This window comes from Talpa europaea, assembly GCF_964194135.1.
Source record: "Talpa europaea genome assembly, chromosome: 1".
Lineage (NCBI taxonomy): Eukaryota > Metazoa > Chordata > Mammalia > Eulipotyphla > Talpidae > Talpa > Talpa europaea.
The window spans coordinates 11,597,517-11,620,907 of record NC_140073.1 but is presented as its reverse complement, the minus strand read 5'-3'; the positions used below and the strand labels follow the sequence as shown (position 1 = coordinate 11,620,907).

General features: G+C 37.8%; 3 protein-coding genes across 3 annotated transcripts; all 3 read right to left on the bottom strand.

Moving 5' to 3' along the window:
* Positions 1-2,926: 2,926 nt before the first annotated feature.
* On the bottom strand, positions 2,927-3,886 carry LOC311171365 (olfactory receptor 4C45-like; the record flags this gene model as incomplete). Its single annotated transcript, XM_084234135.1, has 1 exon — positions 2,927-3,886. One exon carries the CDS (start codon positions 3,884-3,886, stop codon positions 2,927-2,929), a length of 960 nt encoding a protein of 319 aa, XP_084090261.1.
* A 7,421-nt stretch (positions 3,887-11,307) lies between these two features.
* LOC311170277 (olfactory receptor 4C45-like) lies at positions 11,308-12,270 on the bottom strand (the record flags this gene model as incomplete). Its single annotated transcript, XM_084232658.1, has 1 exon — positions 11,308-12,270. One exon carries the CDS (start codon positions 12,268-12,270, stop codon positions 11,308-11,310), a length of 963 nt encoding a protein of 320 aa, XP_084088784.1.
* An 8,449-nt stretch (positions 12,271-20,719) lies between these two features.
* Positions 20,720-21,682, bottom strand: LOC311170288 (olfactory receptor 4C45-like; the record flags this gene model as incomplete). Its single annotated transcript, XM_084232668.1, has 1 exon — positions 20,720-21,682. One exon carries the CDS (start codon positions 21,680-21,682, stop codon positions 20,720-20,722), a length of 963 nt encoding a protein of 320 aa, XP_084088794.1.
* Between the last annotated feature and the right edge of the window lie 1,709 nt (positions 21,683-23,391).

Sequence of the window (23,391 nt, the reverse complement as noted above, 5' to 3'; positions counted from 1 at the left end):
CTTTGATTAGGTAGTACCTGTATGGAATAATTAAAATGATGGAAGTGCAACTTGATTCAGGTCATTCTGACTGTAGATTTGTCCATCTTTTAGCTCCCCACACAAAAGAGGGGAAGATAAAGAGAGTTAGATTTTTCCTTCAGTCTTACGGAAGGAGATGAAAGAGTTGATCTGTGTGAAAGACCTAGACCCATGCCCAGAACACAGAAGCTGCTTACTAGGTTGTATTGTGTTTGTGTTGTTGTTAAGCCAAGGGATTCCCCTGAGACACTGACCTTCCAATATCAGTTTCTGAAAATCCTAACTTCTTCTTCTCCTGACACTAAGTGGACTTTTTGTAGTCTTTAGAAGGACACTGGAGGCAAAAATAAGATCCTTCCTTGTGAGTCCCAAATATATTCAAAGGGGCTAATTAAGTGATGACATCAACATTGTTCTAACCTGTAAATGAGGCAAAAGTTAGCTCCAAAACTGCTTCAATTAGTGATCCGAGTGACCAGGGAAATTATTCTTCCTGAGAAATAGAAAACACAAAGCACCGATCATTCCTACTTTCTTACTCCATTTATAACAAACCCTTTTTAGTGGAAAGAGGAAGATTTTCTCTGAGACTGTGCTGATGAATATATTTTTTTAAAGATTTATTTATTTGTTTATACAAGAACTGGGTACAGGCCAGATGTGCGGGCGGGTGAGAGAATTCACCAGAGACAGAACGGGGAACAGAACAGGCAGACTGATAAAATACAGTGCTGTGAGGGGAGCAGTGGGCAAGACAGGAGAGGTCTGCTGGGCCATGTGGGACCCTCGCTGGCTGGCCAGGATCGAACTGGTGCTGCAGAGGCTGCGGACAGCTTCAGCGCGCGGCGCTCAACCACCTGCGCCACCAGGGGAGGTCCTGATGAATATTTAGTAGGCACAAAACAGAGATAATAAGCCAGCTACTCCTTCTGTGAGCTGCTTCCCAGAATTCCTCATTACTTGTTTTGTTGATTGTCAAGGACAGAAATAGTAGGGAGTGGTAGGTCGTGGTTATGCTAGGCAGGGCACAAGTGGAGTGAGTAGTGACCTGATCCAGCCACCCGCTTGCCATGACTCATTGAGTTGATTTTGGACCAGTTGCACCTACTATTTCTGAGTCTAAAATCCCTCTACGTACCATTATAAACATGGAGAGATTGGAAAGTCATGATTTAAAGTAACACAGGTTCTTCGGCAAACAAATGGATGATGGAACAGTTTCCAGTTGCTTGTAATGAATGTCTCTCTTTGGATTTTCACTTCCTAATGTTGTAATACTCTTTCAGATCATGGGTTTCTGTAATCAGCAGCACCTTCCCAGTTTTTGCTTTGCCTCACTGTGAAAAACAATTAAAATTTCACCCAGGAATTTAATCCCTTGAAACAGTGAAACTTGGAGATGGTCTAGATGACTCTTTGAGAACTCTTCCAGGTCCACCATTCCATGATGTTAGGGTATAAAACACAAAACCAAAGCACTTGGCCATCTGTTGGCGTCCTCATAAACATTCAGTGCAAGCTTTCTGCTGTCTGCTTTTAGCATCAAGTGAATGAAAAATGCAGCTCAAATGAAAATGGAGAGTTATTATTTTCTCAAGTGATCATTTTTTGAGAAAGAATAATATTGCTTTTCCAGGATAACTCAAACAGGAAAATTTTCTTTTTAACAAATCATTTGTCACTGACATTTGAAATAGAAGAGATTTATCAAATTTTAATTTTGGGCAATAAATTCATTATTTGACTAAATTGTGTACAATTCATATTGATTGTATTTTGTCTATTCCTGTGTTAGTCGTCAAGATCAGGTGTTTACAATTTTAATTTCAGAGACTTTCTAGAAAACCATACTTCCTTTAGTTGAAATTTGAAATGCATGTTTAGTTTTAAATAAAAAGTTAAATATCAAACAGCTTAGAGGGCTGGTGCTGGTGCACCCTTGTTTTTTGTTGTTGAAATTCTGGTTAGCAGTGGTCTAACTAACTTGTGAATGCTGCTTATTTTTAGAATTCAACCTTCTAGAATGAACACAGAGGCAGATAGCACCAGAAATTTTCTATTTGATTGAAAAATTATAAGCATTCTTGTTACAAATATAGTGGTATGTCCACTTTGGAGTCTTTGCAAAATATCCTACTACCGAACACATGTTAATTAAAAAATCATACATTACAAGAAATTAAAATTGGATATTTCATGTGTGTGTGTTTGTTGTGCCTGTGTATAAATGTATAAGTCTGTCACCTAGAATAATCACCATCAACATTTTTTAAAGACCTTTCCTTTCATTGTCATCTTTCTATTTCTCCTCTTTCCTTCTCCTTGTTCTCTAGTTTCATTGGTTAATTAGACTGCATTTGTATTGGATTTCATCTATATTCATTTTTCTTCTTACTTTAAAAGAAATCAAGACTTTTTTTTTTAAAGATTTATTGATTGATTGATTGATTTATACATACATACATAACATACAAGTACTGGGTACAGTCAGAAGCACAGGAGGGTGAGAGAATTCACCAGAGCCAGAGCGGGGAGCAGAGCAGGCAGAAGGACCGAAGTACACTGCTGAGGGGAGCAGCGGGCGGCAGGAGAGGTCTGCGCGCCATGTGGGACCCTCCTCCGGTGGCTGGGGAGCAGCCGGGATCGAACCGGCGCTGCAGAGGCTGCGGGCAGCTTCGCAACCCAGCGCTCAACCGCTGCGCCACCAGGGAGGCCCGAAATCAAGACATTTAATGGCTTCTCAAATTATCCTGGACTCTAGACCCTGTGTCTACTGTACCTTAAGGGATATATCAGCCCTATCCTCAAATTGATTCATATGGGATAATGGAATATTTTAAGTTTAATAAATAAAGATGAAAGATCACTAGATTCTTTTGCCTGAACTCTCCATTTATAAGATTGATTAATCTGTGATTTTCATTATTTGCCCCCAGAATTTCTCTATGGCATTTTTCATTTCTGCATTTCTGAGGGTATAGATTAAAGGGTTCAACATAGGAGTTACTATGGTGCAAAACACCATGACAACTTTGTCAGTGGGGAAGGAGGTCATGGGTCTTAGGTACAGATACGAACAAGGTACAAAGAACAAGATGACCACAGTGACATGAGCAGCGCAGGTAGACAGGGCTTTGCGACGCCCCTCAGCACTGTGATTCCTCAGGGAGCGCAGGATGACAATATAGGAAGTAAGCAGCATAGAAAAAATAAGCATGCATAGTGAGCCACTGTTGGCAGCAATCAGGGGTCCCAAAATGTGAGTGTCCGTGCAGGCTAGCTCGAGGAGAGGAATTAAATCACACAGGAAGTGGTCAATGACATTAGGGCCACAGAATGGCAACTGGACCATGAACAAAATCTGGATCCCTGCATGAATAAACCCTAAAATTCCCGCTGTTACCACCAGGAAAACGCACACAGGTCGTCTCATGATGGTCATGTAATGCAAGGGCTTACAGATGGCCACATAGCGGTCATAAGCCATGACCATTAACACAATGATTTCAGCTGCAGCAAAGAAGTGTTCAGCAAAGAGCTGAGTCATGCAGCCATTGAAAGAAATGGTGTTCTTTTCATAGATAAAGTCAAATATCATTTTGGGAGCTATGGAAGATGAGTAGAAACCATCTATGATGGACAAATAGGCCAGAAAAAAGTACATGGGAGAACCCAGGGCTGGGGTGATGAAGATGATGATTGAGATGAACAAGTTTCCTGTCAGTGTGATCAGGTAGGCAATCAGTGTCACAGCAAATAGGATTTTTCGCAATTCTGGATTCTGGGTCAAGCCCAGTAGGATGAATTCAGTTACATTGCTAATCTTTTCCATGGAATCAGATTGGTATGTGAGCATGCGGTCCATCTGGAAAGATCACAGTTGTTTCTGAGCGATGACATTTCAATATTAATATATTCCATTACCTGTTTTCTAGGATTGGTAGAGCCATACCTTCCGTTCACTTCTGTTATTTTGCAGATAGTTAAAGGGATAATATAAGGAAGTTAAATTTCTCTAATTAATATTAATTGAGGAGTTAAACTCAGTAGCACCATAAAAACAAGGTGGTATTTTGAATATAGTTTTACTGTTGAATCCAAACTTTCCCTCTAAGTCCTAAATGTCTCCCAAGTGTCTGTTTTTCACATTTGGGAACAAATTCAGCAACAGAATTATTTTCACATTTTACCTGCATATTGATTAGCATGAAGATTTATATGTGTGTAAGCCAATATTATTTAAAAATTCAACTGTGTGTGAAATATGTGTCATACAACAGTTTTCCACAAGGTTATTCTTTTCTGTCAAATGAATGTACACACACATACAGAGAAAGATCAGATGTAGTTTTTTGCCCTTCAAAATGACAAGCAACTATCTTTATAAGAACTCATTTAAGAGTGTTCTCTCAGTGGCCCTGGTCCTGTCTGGCTCGTGGTGACTTTCCTTTAGTTTTTTGGAAGTGGCACAATAACCCTACAGAGTTTTAAATATTTTTTAAAATGAATTCTCTGACAAATTGATCTTTTAAAAAGATAGAATAATGCTCTGGATTTGATATCTAATCCAACGCACATTTTATAAATAGACTGAAATTTGTCAAATTTTCCCACAGTTTCTTTTGCCCAAGACAGAAATAAATGTTAGTCACCTGGGAAAATACAGGTTTTCCTTTGGACATTAGTTTAATCAATCAAAATGAACACAAAGCTTTTATAACTACTATTGGAAATGCTGAATATATCCAGTGATTATGCATGGATTTTCAAGAGTGAGTATATATTTTCATTACAAAAGATCATGAAATATTTCAGTTCCTCTTCCCTTCTTTTTCTTCTTTCTACTATCCTTGCCAAAAATCTTACTCATATTTTTAGTAAAAAATATGGCCACAGAAATCATCATTATGACTTCAAAGCTTCACTTAGAATCCTTTAGATTTTAGAAAGTTCAGTTAAAGTTCAGACTAAAAACAATTGTTTTTAGTCTCTATCCATGGCTCCCATAGACATTATGGTGACTATGAGTTAGTTATCTCAGTGGATTTACTAATTTCAGAATGGTGTCTGGAAGTTAAGGAAATGAAGAAAGAATTTTAAACCTGAATACACAGAACCAGTCAAGTTAGTGAAACATAAATATCTATAAATTTTGTAGTTTTCAGCGGCATCTTGTCTGACAATTCTCCCTATATAGTTTTCCATTAGATATTTTTTTCATTTTGTTCAAATTCATTTTTAAAGAAAATAATTAAACTTCATTTCACAAATTTAAATACAAAAACTATTTCAGTAAAAATAAATTGGCTAAATAAACTAATTATCTTAAAATTTAAGGAAAAAGATTTAGTCATCACTGACCTGGATTTAGTTGCTGTAGAGTCCTCAGTTTTTAGCTTGAGCGCAGATATTGATTTCTTCCCCCTAAGGCAGATCTCATACAGCTGCAAATTGATTCCATGAACCAACAGAAGCGATGGTATAATTCTTACCTTTCTAGATACCTTCCTCAATCATAGACATTGTTTATTTTGGTTCTCATGACAGTGTGGACTTACTCATAAAATGATTGTTAGTTAGGAATCTTCCATTTCTAGAATTTACTTTCTACACAGTTTCTTGGCTGTCTGCAAAAGATAAACACATCTTCAAAATAGATTTTTATGGGATCTTTTTTCCCTCATTTTTATTTATTTTTAATTTTATTTTTTATATTCACCGTACAATTACAACCCCCTTATTTTGACCCCAATGCCTCCTTTCCCCGCCCCCCACCCGCCCTAGAGTGTCTCTGGTTCATAGTTGTTTGTCGATTTTGATATTTTCTTTCTTATAGTTATTCATTTTGCTGGTCCCTTATTTAAGTTTTCTAGATTCCTGCTATGAGTGAGACCATCCGGTATTTTTCTTTTTCTTTCTGGCTTATTTCGCTGAGCATGATCTTTTATGGGATCTTTTAGAACCACATTCAATCCAAATTAAATATAGTGAGAGTAAAGAAAAACTGTTGAAATCATGATAAGTTTGCAGAATTTGCTAAAGAATATCTGTCATTCAAACCCACTTATTTGGACATTGTTTTCTGAAATCAAGTCTGCTCAATATTTGTTTCCCAAAAAGACTTTCAGCAGTGTTGAAGGAGTTCCTTTTATTTCTGATAAGCCTTACTTCTGACTCACATTAATATGGGAGTAGTCTTCCAAACAATTCTTCAGCTTGCTGATACATGGCTCTGCAGCTGTCATTTACTTAAAGGTCTTTCTGTGTAATTCTTCCTTCATTGACTTAGGAGAAGTGTTTAAATAGACTTTCTTGAAGTCCAGGGTTTGGTAATGCATTGACCTCTCAAGTCCTCAGAGGATTAATAATTGGCTGTGTTACAAGCTTTGCTAATAATCAGCCAAAGTAGTTTATTTTCTCCCTCTTGGCAGCCAGTAACATCATTAGAGGCCAGTTTTAGAAATGCAGTTTTAGAGCTTAGGTTAGATGTATGTCTCTGATATTGTTGAGGTTAAGATTGGGTAAGGTCAGCTGGGAACGTGATTACTGGGCTTTATTGCTCATGTTTACACTAGTGACCCTACAATAGGATATGGTGTTGTTTTAGCCATAATCACAACTGAGAGAATGGATTTCTTTCAGAATGGATTTCTTTTTTTTTTTTTCTTTTTTTAAATTTTTTATTTTATAGAGGCATGTTTTATTTATTTGTTTGTTTGTTTGTTTGTTTGTTTTGTTTATACATGCACTGGGGACAGTCAGAGGCATGGGAGGGTGAGAGAATTCACCAGAGCCAGAGCGGGGAGCAGAGCAGGCAGAAGGACCGAAGTACACTGCTGAGGGGAGCAGCGGGCGGCAGGAGAGGTCTGCGCGCCTTGTGGGACCCTCCTCTGGTGAACAGGGAGCAGCCCGGGATCGAACCGGCGCTGCTGAGGCCACGGGCAGCTTCGCAACCCAGCGCTCAACCGCTGCACCACCGGGGAGGCCCTGGATTTCTTTTTTTAACCATTTATTTATTTATGCATACAAGCGCTGGGGTACAGACCAGAGATGGGGGGGTGGGGGAGAGAATGAGAAGATCCATAGAAATATACAGCTGAGGGGAGCAGCGGGGAGACAGGAGAGGTCTGCTGTGCTGTGTGGGTCACCTCCCTGGTCAGGGATGGAACTTGTGCTGCAGTGGCTGTGGATAGCTTCATAGTGCTGTGTCTTAACCCCTAAGGCCACCAGGGAGGCCCAAACATGACTTTTCAATGATATGGTTGTCCTGAGACTGGAAACCTCAGTCTTGAAGTTTATGTTCCAGATTTTTCTGGAAGATTGAGTTTTATTTATGAGTGACTGAGAGAGAGGTGGCAGGATTCCCAGCATTTAAAGTTTGAGTAATTTAAAAGTTGCAGACATATCAACTTCTTTGGTATGAGTATCGATGCCAGATTTCTTGATATATCCAGAAACCTCAGTCATAGTCAAAGATCATTTTGGGTGGTATGGAAGATGAGTAGATTGCATTTTCTCTGGTATTTTTTTTTTAATTGTGTTAAAATATATAACATTTAACATTAAACTAAATTGAAGTCCCCTCAATCAAGGTGTATTCCTCTGCACCATGCAGTTCTCCCCTCCCAGTTCTGTGGGCCTAGCTCAGTGTCACACTTTGTACTACATCCTCCTTCTGGTGCAGTCCGTATTAGTCTCCATTGTTCACTTGGTGTGTCCCAGGTCACCCTCTGGATTTAGTGCCCTCTGGATTAACTTTCAGATCATTCCTCCATGAATCAAGCAAGGATCCCCCTCTGATCCCTCAAGAAAATAATTTATTCTGAAAGAGTTCAGATTACAATGTAAATGGTGCCCTCTAAAGGTGCAACCTGGCAACATCCATGTTGGGCTGAGTCCTGCTTTCTGCTTTCATTCCTCAAAGCCCATTCCTTTCTGGATGAGCTCTAACTCTCACAAAAATCAACCTACTTGGTTACAGTAGTTGGGATTAAAACAATACAGTGTCAACAAAAATACTCAGCTGATGGTCTGTTGATTTAAGTAATTTTATTACCTAATCTAATGATTATATAATCTGTGCCTGAAGCTTTACAGAAATTCTTGTGCCGAATGCATAAACTCAGATATTCTATATGTTCAAACATTTTTATGTTGATTTACAATGTCTTCTTTATACATGATTTGTACATACAGAGAGGTTTCTAATTGTAAGATAGTCATCATTTATTGATATTTTATGACAGATAAAGATCCATTCAAGGTTACAGAATGCAAGGGGAGCAAACTATAGTTAAAGCCATACATTTTTCCCTCAGACATTATCCTTCCTATTACAGTAATTTGAAGAAAGTTAAGGTCGTTTTTATCATTCTTGATAAGAATTGGAAGATGTGTGGGTTCAGAATTGCAGTAGAAGTGTTCAACATTCTGGATGGGTTTTTGAATTTTGAGACATGAATTTTTAGCACACCAAGTCCTTATTTAGTGGCTTTTCTTAAGGTTTTTAGGGAACAAGTTCTAGGAGACTTAGAATAGAATTCCTTTATTACTGCAGATTGCTGTGCACCTTTACTAAACAGAGCTGGAAATGTAAATGGTTACACATTTTGTGGTGCAAAGTCACTACTTATATGAATATTCATTAAACATGTATATCCTGTCCATATTTATTAACTTCAAAAATGATGTGTATATGAGAGTATCCCAGCAATTCTGTATATTTGACTTTGTAATGATTCAATTTGTTTCCTCCCCTGGTAAGTTTTGGCAGTGGCCATTGCCCTTTTAGGCTATAAGCTCCATGCTTCCAGGCCATTGTCTGTCGTGTGCACTATGATGTTGCTGGGATTTATCAACTTGTTGTCTTTGATTAGGTAGTAACTGTATGGAATATTGAAATGGTGGAAGTGCAACTTGATTCAGGTCATTCTGACTGTAGATTCCTCCGTCTTTTAGCTCACCAGGCAGTAGAGGGGAGGATAAAGGAATATTAAATTTTTCTTTCAGCTTTGTGGAGGGAAATGAAAGAGTTGATGTAAGTGAAAGACCTAGACCCATGCCCAGAGCACAGAAGATGCTTACTGGACAGTATTTTGTTTGTGTTGTTGTTTAGCCAAGGGATTTCCCTGAGACACTGACCTTCCAGTATCAGTTTCTGAAAATTCTAACTTCTTCTCCTGACAAAATATGGACCTCTGTAGTCTTTCGAAGGACATTGGGCACTTACTGGAGGTAGAAATAAGAGCTTTCCTTGTGAGTCCCAAATATATTCAAAGGGGCTAATGTAGAGATGACATCAACATTGCTCTAACCTGTAAATGAGGCAAAAGTTAGCTCCAAAACTGCTTCAGCAAGTGATCCTCATGACCAGGGAAAGTTTTTCTTCCTGAAAAATAGAAAGCATCCCTACTTTCTCATTCCCATTTATAAATAACCTCTTTTTAGTGGCGTGAGGAAGATTTTCTCTTAGACTGTGCTGCTGAATATTTAGTAAGCAGAAAGCAGAGATAATAAGCCAGCTACTCCTTCTGTGAGCTGCTTCCCAGAATTCCTCAGCACGTTTTTTTGTTGATTATCAAGGACAGAAATAGCTGAGAGTGGTAGGTCGTGGTTGTACTGGGAAGGGCACAGGTGGAGTGAGTAGTGACCTGATCTAGCCACCCACCTGGCATGACTCACTGAGTTGACATTGGACCAGTTGCACCTAATATCTCTGAGTCTAAACCCCTCTTCATACCATCATAGACATGGAGAGATTGGAAAGTTATGATTTAAAATAACACAGGGCTCTTCAGCAAAGAGAAGTGGGTGATGGAACAATTCCCATTTGCTTGCAATGAATGTCTCTCCTTTGGGTTTTTACTTCCTAATGTTGTAAGATTCTTTCAGATCATGGGTTTCTGTAATCAGTAGCACCTTTCCAATCCTCACTTTGCCTCAATGTGAATAACAATTAAAATCACACCCAAGAGTTTAATCCCTTGAAACAACAAAACTTGGAGATGGTCTAGATGACTCTTTCAGAACTCTTCCAGGTCCACCATTCCATGACGTAGGGTGTAAAACACAAAACCAAAGCACTTGGCCATCTGTTGGCATCCTCATAAATATTCAGTACAGGCTTTTTGTTGTCTGCTTCTAGCATCAAGTAAATGAAAAATGCAACTCAAATGAAAATGGAGAGGAATTATTTTCTCAAGTGATCATTTCTTTGGACAGAATAATATTGTTTTTCCAGGATAACTCAAACAGGAAATTCTGTCACTGACATTTGAAATAAAAGAGATTTATCAAAAAAAAAGTTAAATATCAAACAGCCTAAAGGGCTGGTGCACCCTTGTTTTTTGTTGTTAAAATTCTGATAAGCAGTGGCCTGACTAACTTGTGAATGCTGCTTGTTTTCGGAATTTAACCTCCTAGAATGAACACATGAGCAGATAGCACCAAGAGTTTTCTATTTGATCGAGCAATTTTTAGTCTTGTATATCAAAGTAGTGGTGTGTCCACTTTGAATTTTTTGTTAAATATATTACTACCAAGTACATATTAATTTAAGAAATCTGAATATAAGAAAATGAAATGGATATTTTGTGTGTGTGTGTGTGTGTGTGTGCACATGCACACGTAAATGTAAAAGCCTGTCACCTAGAATAATCACTATCAACGTTTTGGTAGACCTTTCCCGTCATTGTCATGTCTTTCTCCACATCCCTTCTCCATGTCCTTCATTTTGTTTGGTAAGTTAGACTGTATATGTATAAAGATTACTGTATAAAAAGTTGGATTTCAACAATATTCATTTTTCTTCTTACTTTAAAAGAAATTAAGACATTTAGCATTTTAATTCTAAAATTATGCTGGACTCCATATTCTGTGTCTACTATATGTTACAATATATATCACCCTATCCTCCACTTGACGCATATGGGATAGTTGATTATTTTAAGAAGGAGAATAAGTCTCTATGAAATATCACTAGATTCTTTTTCAAAAAGATTATTTATGCATTAAAGAACTGGGGTATAAGCCAGAGGTGTGGGGGTTGAGAGGATTCACCAGAGACAGAGGGGGGAGTAGAACAGGCAGATCTATTGAAATACACTGCTGAAGAGCGCAGTGGGTGAGAAAGGAGAGGTCTGCTGTGCCATGTGAGTCACCTCTCTGGCTGGCCAGGAAATCAAACTTGTGCTGCAGTGGCTGGACATAGCTGGATAGCAATGTCTTTAATCCCTGTGCCACCAGGGAGGGCCCATCAATTGATTGTTATTTTCTGAACTCACAGATTTATTTATCTGCAATGTTCAATATTTGCCCCCAGAGTTTCTTCATGGCATTTTTCATTTCTGCATTTCTGAGGGTATAGATTAAGGGGTTCAACATAGGAGTTACTATGGTGCAAAACACCATAACAGCTTTGTCAGTGGGGAAGGAGATCATGGGTCTTAGGTACAAATATGAACAAGGTACAAAGAACAAGATGACCACAGTGACATGAGCAGCACAGGTAGACAGGGCTTTGCGACGCCCCTCAGCACTGTGATTCCTCAGGGAGCGCAGGATGACAATATAGGAAGTAAGCAGCATAGAAAAAGTGAGCAAACACATTGAGCCACTGTTGGCAGTAATGAGGGGTCCCAAAGTGTGAGTGTCCGTGCAGGCTAGTTTCAGGACAGGAATTAAGTCACACATGAAGTGGTCAATGACATTGGGGCCACAGAATGGCAACTGGACCAAGAGTAAAATTTGAATTCCTCCATGAAGAAACCCTACAAATCCAGCCGTTCCCACCAGGAAAACACACACAGGTCGTCTCATGATGGTCGTGTAATGCAAGGGCTTACAGATGGCAACATAGCGGTCATAGGCCATGGCAATTAACAAGACAATCTCAGATCCAGCAAATAAATGTTCAGCAAAGAGCTGAGTCATGCAACCATTGAAGGATATCGTGTTCTCTTCGTTGATCAAGCCAAATATCATTTTGGGAGCTATGGAAGATGAGTAGAAACCATCTATGATGGACAAATAGCACAGAAAAAAGTACATGGGAGAACCTAGAGCTGGCGTGATGAAGATGGTGAATGAGATAAGCAGGTTACCTGCCAGAGTAATCACATAGGTGATTAGAAACCCAGGAAATAAGAGTTTCTGCAGTTTTGGATTTTGGGTCAGGCCCAGTAGGATGAACTCTGTTACATTGTTCATTCTTTGCATTGATTCAGCTTGGCTAGTGGTCTTGTGGTCCATCTAGAAAGATCACAGTCTTTTTTAATTATGATATTTTAAATCAGTAGTAAAATATTTCATTGCCTAAATAATCCTCACCCCTGAGTTTGGTGGATATACACTTTTTACTCGACTCAGCCATTGTGCAGATAGTATTAAAGGATGAAAGGAAGTTAAATTTCTCCTAGTTCCTATTAACTGAATAGTGATAAACTCATAAATATCATACAAAAATACAAACAAGCAAGTTATTACTATGAATGTTGACGCTATTTACCTCCAAACTTGCTAGTTCTAAAAATCTTCTACTTGGCTTTCTTTCATATTTTGGACAATTTCATGAATAACAGTTACTTTGAAGTTATCTGTGTCTAATGACACATATATCATTGGACACAACTATCATAGTTATATGATCACAACTTTCTCTTAAAAGTCAGTCATGTATCACGGAAGATCACTAGTTACTGTTTGTCAGTAAGTGATATTTATATATTTAGAAAAATAGAACAGTCATCACACGGAATAATGTTCTGCATGACCAATGATTAAAATTCAAAGAACTTTAGGCACTATATATTCCCATTAAGATAATGACAAATGTGGTATAATGAATATGTTAGTGGGAGTGATGTGAACATGGCGAGAGTACGTTATAGGTAGTTTTTAAATTTGTCTGTTTTCCCTCTGGAAAACATTTGGTCAGTTATTATGGTTATTTATATCTTTGACCTGTATAATCCACTTCTAGGAATATTTCCGAAGAAATAAAATGGAAGGAATACCAAATCAAACAAAAAAGGAAACAGATGTTTACAAACCATGCCAAAGCAAATCATACAATCTTTACCCATTTAATCTTGGTAAGATGATAAAATGATGGCAAAAGTATATGGAGTTTGTCAATTTTAGGACTTTAATGGATACGAACTAAATAAAAATTTCAGATAGAAAAAAAGTCATAAATCATAGTGCTAATCCTTTATTTATTCCAGCACCGTTTTCTGAGCTATTACTCCTTTCTGTCACAGGGATGCACAAGCACACACAGATAAAGACTGGCTGCACATGGAATATTTTTTCATTTGAAATTCCAAGGAGTGTTTATCATCATAGCTGTTACCATTTTAATAGCTGACTGAAGGTCATTCACTCAATGCCCTGAATGTTTTATCTGGCTGAACGTGAGTCTTTCATTTCATTCTTTGAGTATTTGGATGTGGACCTGTAAGTGGTTCAACGACCCCCCAAAAATTCTCAGTATGTATTAAATGAATTTTCCGTGTAAATAAACTTTGAGCACATAGTGCATAATATTCAGGATCAGATACATAATCTTACTCTCATTGTAATTGAAATTCAGTGAGTTTTGAAATGTCCCTGGGTTTCTTAATTGAGAGAGAAGACAGAAATATTAGGGTCAACTGAGATAATGTAAATTCCCCCTTTTGGCAAGTCACTTTTTAAATCATAGCTTAACTGATTTAGATCAACTTGAAGAGGTTACATTGCTAACTAGTGGAAATATTGAACGTATATAAAAGTGTTTTGAGGTATGCCGTTGGAGTTTCAGAGTTAGTTCCTACAATTGCAGAACATCATAATATATTTTCCTTCTCCTCTATTTCTCCTTTTGTGATTAGAACACAAAAGCATATTTACATATTTTTTAATCCAAAATTCATGGACTGAGTAGTCAGAATTTTGACCATTTTATTTCAGTAATGATGAAGAAAGGTATCTTAGTTTTCAGAAGATCTCAGCCTCTGAGTTTTCTCTCTCTATTACCTTTATAAGTAGTGTCCATGTGGTTTTCATTCTTAGTACATTTGTTTCCATCCTTTATAATTTCAGTTGGGTGAATTGAAAATCATGAAAAGGAGAAAGAATTTGAAATCACTGCTAACAAATCTATGAATTAATCTATTTAGTGAGATATAAATGCTAATCATGATATTTAATAGTTTTTAGTAGCTTCTCTTCTGGCAACATTAAAAATAATGCTTTCTTTCTGTAGATATTTTCAAGGCATTGCATGCACATTTCTTTCTAGAGAAAGAGTATCCTCTTTTCACAGAAACTAGATACAAAAAAATTTCAGCAAAAATAAATTAAGTTAATCAGCATTAGATGCGTGAGCAAAGATTTTGCTGTTACTGACCTGGATCTAGTTGATGGTGGATTCCTCAGTTTTAGAGAAGAATCATTTCTTGCTTCCCCTCAGGACAGAAGTCACAGAGCTGCAAATGGAATCCATGAACTAATAGTGAAACTCTGGAATTCTTACCTCTCTAGACTACTTTCCCAATCTTGTTCATTTTAGAATATTTTGTTCAGCATGGATTTGCTCAGAAAATGAATTGTTTTCTTCCAGAGCTCTAGGATATTATTTTTTACTTAGTTTTTACTTTTCTCTGAAAGTTTAAACTCATTTTTAAAACTTTTTTTTCCCAGTTAGAACTATGTTCAATTCAAATTAAAAAGGGAACAGTGAAAAACCTTTCAAATCAGGAAGAGCTACTATATGGAACTAAAATATGTATAAAAGTACATCAAACCCACTTGATTAGTCATTCTTTTCTCAAATCAATTCTCCCAAAATTTGGTTTTCCACAAAACCGTTGATCAATGTGGAGAGAATTCCTTTTATTCCTGGTTTAAACCTTACTTCTGACTTCCACTAAACAGAGCAGTGTCTCCCAAACAAATCTTCATCTTGTTGAACCATGGCTCAGCTGTTGTCATTTACTTAAAGGTCCTTTGTAATTTTACTTCATTTACTCTGGAAAAATGTTTAAATAGCCTTTCACAACATGCAGTATTTGGGAATGTGCTGACCTCTAAGGTCCGCAGAGAATTCGTAATTGGCCCCTTGTAATCTTTGCTGAAGCATCAACTAAGGTCTTCCATTTACTTTCACTTGGCACCAACAAACATCATTAGAGGCCAGCCTTAGACATGCAGTTGAACTTTGGTTCAACATCTGTCTCTGGCTATAGTTTAGGATGAGAGTTGGGAGGAGTACATTGGAAAGTTTATTATAGGGCTTTGTTGCTTATGTTTATGTTGGTGACCTTGGAGTAGGTTTGGAGTGGCTTTTGGCATCAGTCAGAGTTCAGAGAATACATTTCTCTCTGAAAGCATGACTGCTTTTGGTGGTCTGATTGGCTTGAAACTGAAGGGGGCAGTCCTCAAGGTTTGTGTCACATTATCTAGGAAGATTGTGACTATGTTACTAATGACTGAAGGTGCTTCAATGGCAGGATTCTCTGCTAGCAAATATTCAATAATTTAAAATCATAGACATATCAACTTCTTTCAGGATGACTGACTAAATGACGGATTCTCATGAAGCATTCTGGGGAATACAAGTTTTCTTTCTACTCTACAACAAGGGAATCATTAAGATTAGAGTTAAGTGCTATGCTTTCCCACAGTAGTCACTGAGAAAAATCACACTTAGACAGTCCAGAATGTATGATGTGTCCAATTTGTTGAGACACTTGCCCCATGTTCTATCCAAGTTGGTATATCTTGTAAGAAGACTGACCTGGGGTTTCTAACTAAATCGAAGTCCCCTCAATCATGGTGTGTTCCTCTGCACCATGCAGTTCTCCCCTCCCAGTTCTGTGGGCCTAGCTCAGTGTCACACTTTGTACTACAACCTCCCATCTGAGTCTAGTATCCCTCTGGTGCAGTCCGTGTTTAGTCTCCATTGTCCACCTGGTGTGTCCCAGGTCACAGGGCCCTCTGGATATAGTGCCTCTGGATTAACTTTCAGATCATTCCTCCATGAATCAAGCAAGGGTCCTCCTCTGATCCCTCAAGAAAAGAGTTTATTCTGGAAGAGTTCAGATTACAATGTAAATGGTGCCCTCTAAAGGTGCAACCTGGCAACATTCATGTTGGGATGAGTCCTGCCTTTTGGCTTTCATTCCTCAAAGCACATTCCTTTCTGGATGAGCTCTAACTCTCACAAGAATCAACCTACTCGGTTAGAGTAGTTGGGATTAAAACAATACAGTGTCATTTTGATAATGTTAATTCTTCGATCCATGAGCAGGGGATGTCTTCCCATTTCTTTGTGTCTACTTCTATTTCTTTTAACAGTGTTTTATTGTTTTTTTTTGTATGGGTCCTTTACTTCTTTTGTTAGGTTTATTCCCAAGTATTTGATTTTTTTGTTTCAATAATAAAAGGAATGGTTTTCTTGATTTCTTCTTCTTCAGATTTATTGTTTGTGTATAGGAAGGCTGCTGATTTTTGTGCCTTGATTTTGTATCCTGCCACTTTACTAAACCGATTGATTAGTTTAATTAGTTTTTCTGTGGAGTTTTTGTGGTTCTCTATGTATATTATCATATCGTCTGCGAATAGTGATAGTTTGACTTCTTCCTTACCTATTTGGATTCCTTGTATGTCTTTTCTTGTCTTATTGCTCTAGCTAGGACTTCTCAGGGAAATGCAAATCAATACTACAATGAGATACCTTCTCACACCAGTGAGAATGGCACATATTAAAAAACTAGCAACAACAAATGTTGGCGAGGATGTGGAGAAAAAGGAACTCTCCCGCACTGTTGGGGGGAGTGCAAACTGGTCCAACCACTGTGGAAAGCTGTGTGGAGATTTCTTGACCTACTAAACATAGAGCTTCCATATGATCCAGCAATTCCACTCCTAGGTATTTACCCAAAGGACACAGAAACATTAATTCCAAAGAGCACCTGCACCCCTATGTTTATAGCAGCAGTATTTACAATAGCTAAACTTTGGAAGCAACCAAAATGCCCAAAAGAGATGACTGGATCAAAAAGATGTGGTACATATGCACCATGGATAATTACTCAACAATCAAAAAGGATAAACTCATGCAATCTGCAGCAATGTGGATGGAGCTGGAAGGGATCATGCTCACCGAATTAAGTCAGAAAGAAAAAGAAAAGTACCGGATGGTCTCACTCATAGCAGGAATCTAGAAAACCTAAATAAGGGACCAGGAAAAAGAATAATATAAGAAAGAAAAAATCAAAATCAACAAACATCTATGAACCGGAGACACACTCTGGGGAGTGGGCGGGGAAAGGAGGGAATGTGGTCAAAATAAGGGGGTTGCAATTGTATGGGGAATATAAAAATAAAATTTAAAAAACAATAAACAAAAAACTATATAGTGTCACAAAAATACTTAGCTGATTGGTCTGTTGATTTAAGTATTTTCATTGCCTGATCTAATGATTTTATAATCTGTACCTGAAGGTTTACAGAAATTCTTGTGCCGCTGCATAAACTCACAGATATTCTATATGTTCATACATTTTTATGTTGATTTACAATGTGTTCTTTATACATGATTTATACATACAGGGAGGTTTTTAATTGTAAGATAGTCATCATTTATTGGTATTTTATGACAGATAAAGATCCATTCAAGGTTACAGAATGCAAGGGGAGCAAACTATAGTTAATGCCATACATTTTTCCCTCAGACATTATCCTTCCTATTACAGTAATTTGAAGAAAGTTAAGGTCGTTTTTATCATTCTTGATAAGAATTGGAAGATGTGTGGGTTCAGAACTGCAGTAGAAGTGTTCAACATTGTGGATGGGTTTTTGTATTTTGAGACATGAATTTTTAGCACACCAAGTCCTTATTTTGTGGCATTTCTTAAGGTTTTTAGGGAACAAGTTCTAGGAGACTTAAATAGAATTCCTTTATTATTGCAGATTGCTGTGCACCTAACTAAACAGAGTTGGAAATGTAAATGGTTACACATTTTGTGGTGCAAAGTCACTACTAATATGAATATTCATTAAACATGTATATCCTGTCCATATTTATTAACTTCAAAAATGATGTGTATATAAGAATATCCCAGCAATTCTGTATATTTCACTTTGTAGTGATTAAATTTGTTTCCTCCCTTGGTATGCTTTGGCAGTAGCTACTGCCCTTTTAGACTAGAAGCTCCAGGCTTCCAGGCCATTGTCTGTCGTGTGCACTATGATGTTCCTGGGATTTATCAACTTGTTGTCTTTGATTAGGTAGTACCTGTATGGACTATTGAAATGGTGGAAGTGCAACTTGATTCAGGTCATTCTGACTGTAGATTCCTCCGTCTTTTATCTCACCAGGCAGTAGAGGACAGGAGAAAGGAAAATTAAATTTTTCCTTCAGCTTTGTGGAGGGAAATGAAAGAATTGATGTAAGTGTAAGACCTAGACCCATGCCCAGAGCACAGAAGCTGCTTACTAGACAGTATTTTGTTCGTGATTTTCTTTAGCCAAGGGATTTCCCTGAGACATTCACCTTCCAATATCAGTTTCTGAAAATTCTAACTTCTTCTCCTGACAATATGTGGATCTGTAGTCTTTCGAAGGATATTGGGCACTTACTGGAGATAGAAATAAGAGCTTTCCTTGTGAGTCCCAAATATATTCAAAGGGGCTAATGTAGAGATGACATCAACATTGTTCTAACCTGTAAATGAGGCAAAAGTTAGCTCCAAAACTGCTTCAGCAAGTGATCCTCATGACCAGGGAAATTTATTCTTCTTGAGAAATAGAAAGCATCCCTACTTTCTCATTCCCATTTATAAATTACATATTTTTAGTGGCGTGAAGAAGATTTTCTCTTAGACTGTGCTGCTGAATATTTAGTAAGCAGAAAGCAGAGATAATAAGCCAGCTACTCATTCTGTGAGCTGCTTCCCAGAATTCCTCAGCACGTTTTTTGTTGTTTATCAAGGACAGAAATAGTTGAGAGTGGTAGGTCGTGGTTGTACTGGGAGGGGTATAGTTGGAGTGAGTAGTGACCTGATCCAGCCACCCGCCTGGCATGACTCACTGAGTTGACATTGGACCAGTTGCATCTAATATCTCTGAGTCTATACCCCTCTTCATACCATCATAAACATGGAGAGATTGGAAAGTCATGATTTAAAATAACACAGGGCTCTTCAGCAAAGAGAAGTGGGTAATGGAACAATTCCCATTTGCTTGTAATGAATGTCTCTCCTTTGGGTTTTCACTTCCTAATGTTGTAAGACTCTTTCAGATCATGAGTTTCTGTAATCAGTAGCACCTTTCCAATCCTCACTTTGCCTCAATGTGAATAACAATTAAAATCACACCCAGGAGTTTAATCCCTTGAAACAATGAAACTTGGAGTAGATCTAGATGACCCTTTCAGAACTCTTCCAGGTCCACCATTCCATGACGTAGGGTGTAAAACACAAAACCAAAGCACTTGGCCATCTGTTGGCATCCTCATAAACATTCAGTGCAAGCTTTCTGTTGTCTGCTTTTAGCATCAAGTAAATGAAAAATGCAATTCAAATGAAAATGGAGAGGAATTGTTTTCTCAGATGATCATTTCTTTGGACAGAATAATATTGTTTTTCCAGGATAACTCAAACAGGAAATTCTGCCACTGACATTTGAAATAAGAGTGATTTATCCAAAAAAGGTTAAATATCAAACAGCCTAAAGGGCTGGTACACCCTGTTTTTTGTTGTTAAAATTCTGATAAGCAGTGGCCTGACTAACTTGTGAATGCTGCTTGTTTTCGGAATTTAACCTCCTAGAATGAACACAGAAGCAGATAGCACCAGGAGTTTTCTTTTTCTATTTGATCAAACAATTATTAGTCTTGTATATCAAAGTAGTGGTGTGTCCACTTTGGATTTTTTGTTAAATATATTACTACCAAGTACATATTAATTTAAGAAATCTGAATTGTAAGGAAATTAAATGGATATTTTGTATATATTTGTGTTTGTGTGTGTGTTTGTGTGTGTGTGTATGCACATGTACATGTTAATGTAGAAGCCTATCACCTAGAATAATCACTGTCAACGTTTTGGTAGACCTTTCCCGTCATTGTCATGTCTTTCTCCACCTCCCTTCTCCATGTCCTTCATTTTGTTTGGTAAGTTAGACTGTATTTGTATAAAGATTACTGTATAAAAAGTTGGATTTCAACAATATTCATTTTTCTTCTTACTTTAAAAGAAATTAAGACATTTAGCAGCTTCTAAATTATGCTGGACTCCATACACTGTGTCAACTGTATCTTACAAAATATATCACCCCATCCTCCTCTTGATACATATGGAATTGTTGATAATTTTAAGAAGGAGAATAAGTCTCTATGAAATATCACTAGATTCTTTTTCAAAAAGATTATTTATGCATTCAAGAACTGGGCTATAAGCCAGAGGTGTGGGGTTGAGAGGATTCACTAGAGACAGAGTGGGGAGTAGAACAGGCAGATCTATTGAAATACACTGCTGAGGGGAGCAGCGGATGACACAGGAGAGGTCTGCTGTGCCATGTGTGTCACCTCTCTGGCCGGCCAGGAAATCAAACTTGTGCTGCAGTGGCTGGAGATAGCTGGATAGCACTGTCTTTAATCCCTTTTCACTGGGGAGGGCCCATCACTAGATTCTTTTTTCTGAACTCACAGGATTTATTTACCTGCAGTGTTCATTATTTGCCTCCAGAGTTTCTTCATGGCATTTTTCATTTCCGCATTTCTGAAGGTATAGATTAAGGGGTTCAACATAGGAGTTACTATGGTGCAAAACACCATGACAGCTTTGTCAGTGGGGAAGGAGATCATGGGTCTTAGGTACAAATATGAACAAGGTACAAAGAACAAGATGACCACAGTGACGTGAGAGGCGCAGGTAGACAGGGCTTTGCGACGCCCTTCAGCACTGTGATTCCTCAGGGAGTGCAGGATGACAATATAGGAAGTAAGTAGCATGGAAAAAGTGAGCAAACACATTGAGCCACTGTTGGCAGTAATGAGGGGTCCCAAAATGTGAGTGTCTGCGCAGGCTAGTTTCAGGACAGGAATTAAGTCACACATGAAGTGGTCAATGACATTGGGGCCACAGAATGGTAACTGGACCAAGAGTAAAACTTGAATTCCTCCATGAAGAAACCCTACAAATCCAGCCGTTCCCACCAGGAAAACACACAGAGGTTGTCTCATGATGGTCGTGTAATGCAAGGGCTTACAGATGGCCACATAGCGGTCATAGGCCATGACAATTAACAAGACAATCTCAGCTCCAGCAAATAAATGTACAGCAAAGAGCTGAGTCATACAGCTATTGAAGGATATCGTGTTCTTTTCACTGATGAAGCCAAATATCATTTTGGGAGCTATGGAAGATGAGTAGAAACCATCTATGATGGACAAATAGCACAGAAAAAAGTACATGGGAGAACCTAGAGCTGGGGTGATGAAGATGGTGAATGAGATAAGCAGGTTACCTGCCAGAGTAATCACATAGGTGATTAAAAACCCAGAAAGTAAGAGTTTCTGCAATTTTGGATTTTGGGTCAGGCCCAGTAGGATGAACTCTGTTACATTGTTCATTGTTTGCATTGATTCAGCTTGGCTTGTGGTCTTGTGGTCCATCTAGAAAGATCACAGTATTTTTTAATGAGGAGATTTTAAATCAGTAGTAAAATATTTCATTGCCTAAATAATCCTCACCCCTGAGTTTGGTGGATGTACAGTTTTTTCCCCCGTTATCCTTTATTTTTTTATTCATTCATTCATTCATACAAGCACTGGGTATAGTCAGAAGTGCGGAAGGGTGAGAGAATTCACCAGATTTAGAGCAGAGAGCAGAGCAGGCAGACTGACGAAATACAATGCTGAGGGGATCAGAGGGCAAGAGGAGAGATCTGCCCGCCATCTGAGACACTTACATGGCAGCTGGGAATCGAAACTGGCACTGCAGAGGCTGCCAGCAGCTTCGCAACCCAGCGCTCAACCACTCTGCCACTGGGGAGGCCCTGGTGGATATACACTTTTTACTGAACTCAGCCATTATGCAGAAAGTATTAAAAGATGAAAGGAAGTTAAATTTCTCCTAGTTCCTATTATTTGAATAGTGACAAACTCTTACAAATACCATACAAAAAACAAGGTATTACTATGAATGTTGACTGCTATTCACCTTCAGACTTGCTAGCTCTAAAAATCTTCTACTTGACTTTCTTTCATATTTTGAACAATTTCATGAATAACAGTTACTTTGAAGTTATATGTGTCTAATGACACATATATCATTGGACACAACTATCATAGTTATATTATCACAACTTTCTTTTAAAAGTCAGTCATGTATCACAAAAGATCACTAGTTACTGTTTGTCAGTAAGTGATATTTATATATTTAGAAAAATAGAACAGTCATCGCAAGGAATAATATTCTGCATGACCAGTGATTAAAATTCAAAGAACTTTAGGCACTATATATTCCCATTAAAATAATGACAAATGTGATATAATGAATATGTTAGTGGGAGAGATGTGAACATGGCGAGAGTACGTTATAGGTAGTTTTTAAAATTGTCTGTTTTCCTTCTGGAAAACATTTGGTAGTTATTATAGTTTTTTATATCTTTGACCTGTATAATCTACTTCTAGGAATATTTCCAAAGAAATAACACCGAAGGAAAACGAAATCAAACAAAAAAGGAAACAAATGTTTACAAACCATGCCAAAGCAAATCATACAAACTTTACCCATTTAATCTTGGTAAGATGATAAAATGATGATAAAAGTATATGGAGTTTGTCAATTATAGGACTTTAATGGATACCAACTCAATAAAAATTTCAGATAGAAAAAAAAGTCATAAATCATAGTGCTAATCCTTTCTTTATTCCAGCTCTGTTTTCTAAGCTATTACTCCTTTCTGTCACAGTGATGCACAAGCACACACAGATAAGAATGGCTGCACATGGAATATTTTTTCATTTGAAATTCCAAGGAATGTTTATCATCATAGCTGTTACCATTTTAATAGCTGACTGAAGGTCATTCACTCAATGCCCTGAATGCTGTATCTGGCCCAATGTGAGTCTTTGATTTCATTCTTTGAGTATCTTTGGATGTGGACCTGTAAGTGGTTTAACGACCCCCCAGAAATTCTCAGTGTGTATTAAATGAATTTTCCGTGTAAATAAACTTTCAGCACATAGTGCATAATATTCAAGATTAGATATATAATCCTACTCTCATTGTAATTGAAATTCAGTGAGTTTTGAAATGTCCGTGGGTTTCTAATTGAGAGAGAAGACAGAAATATTAGGGTCAACTGAGATAATGTAAT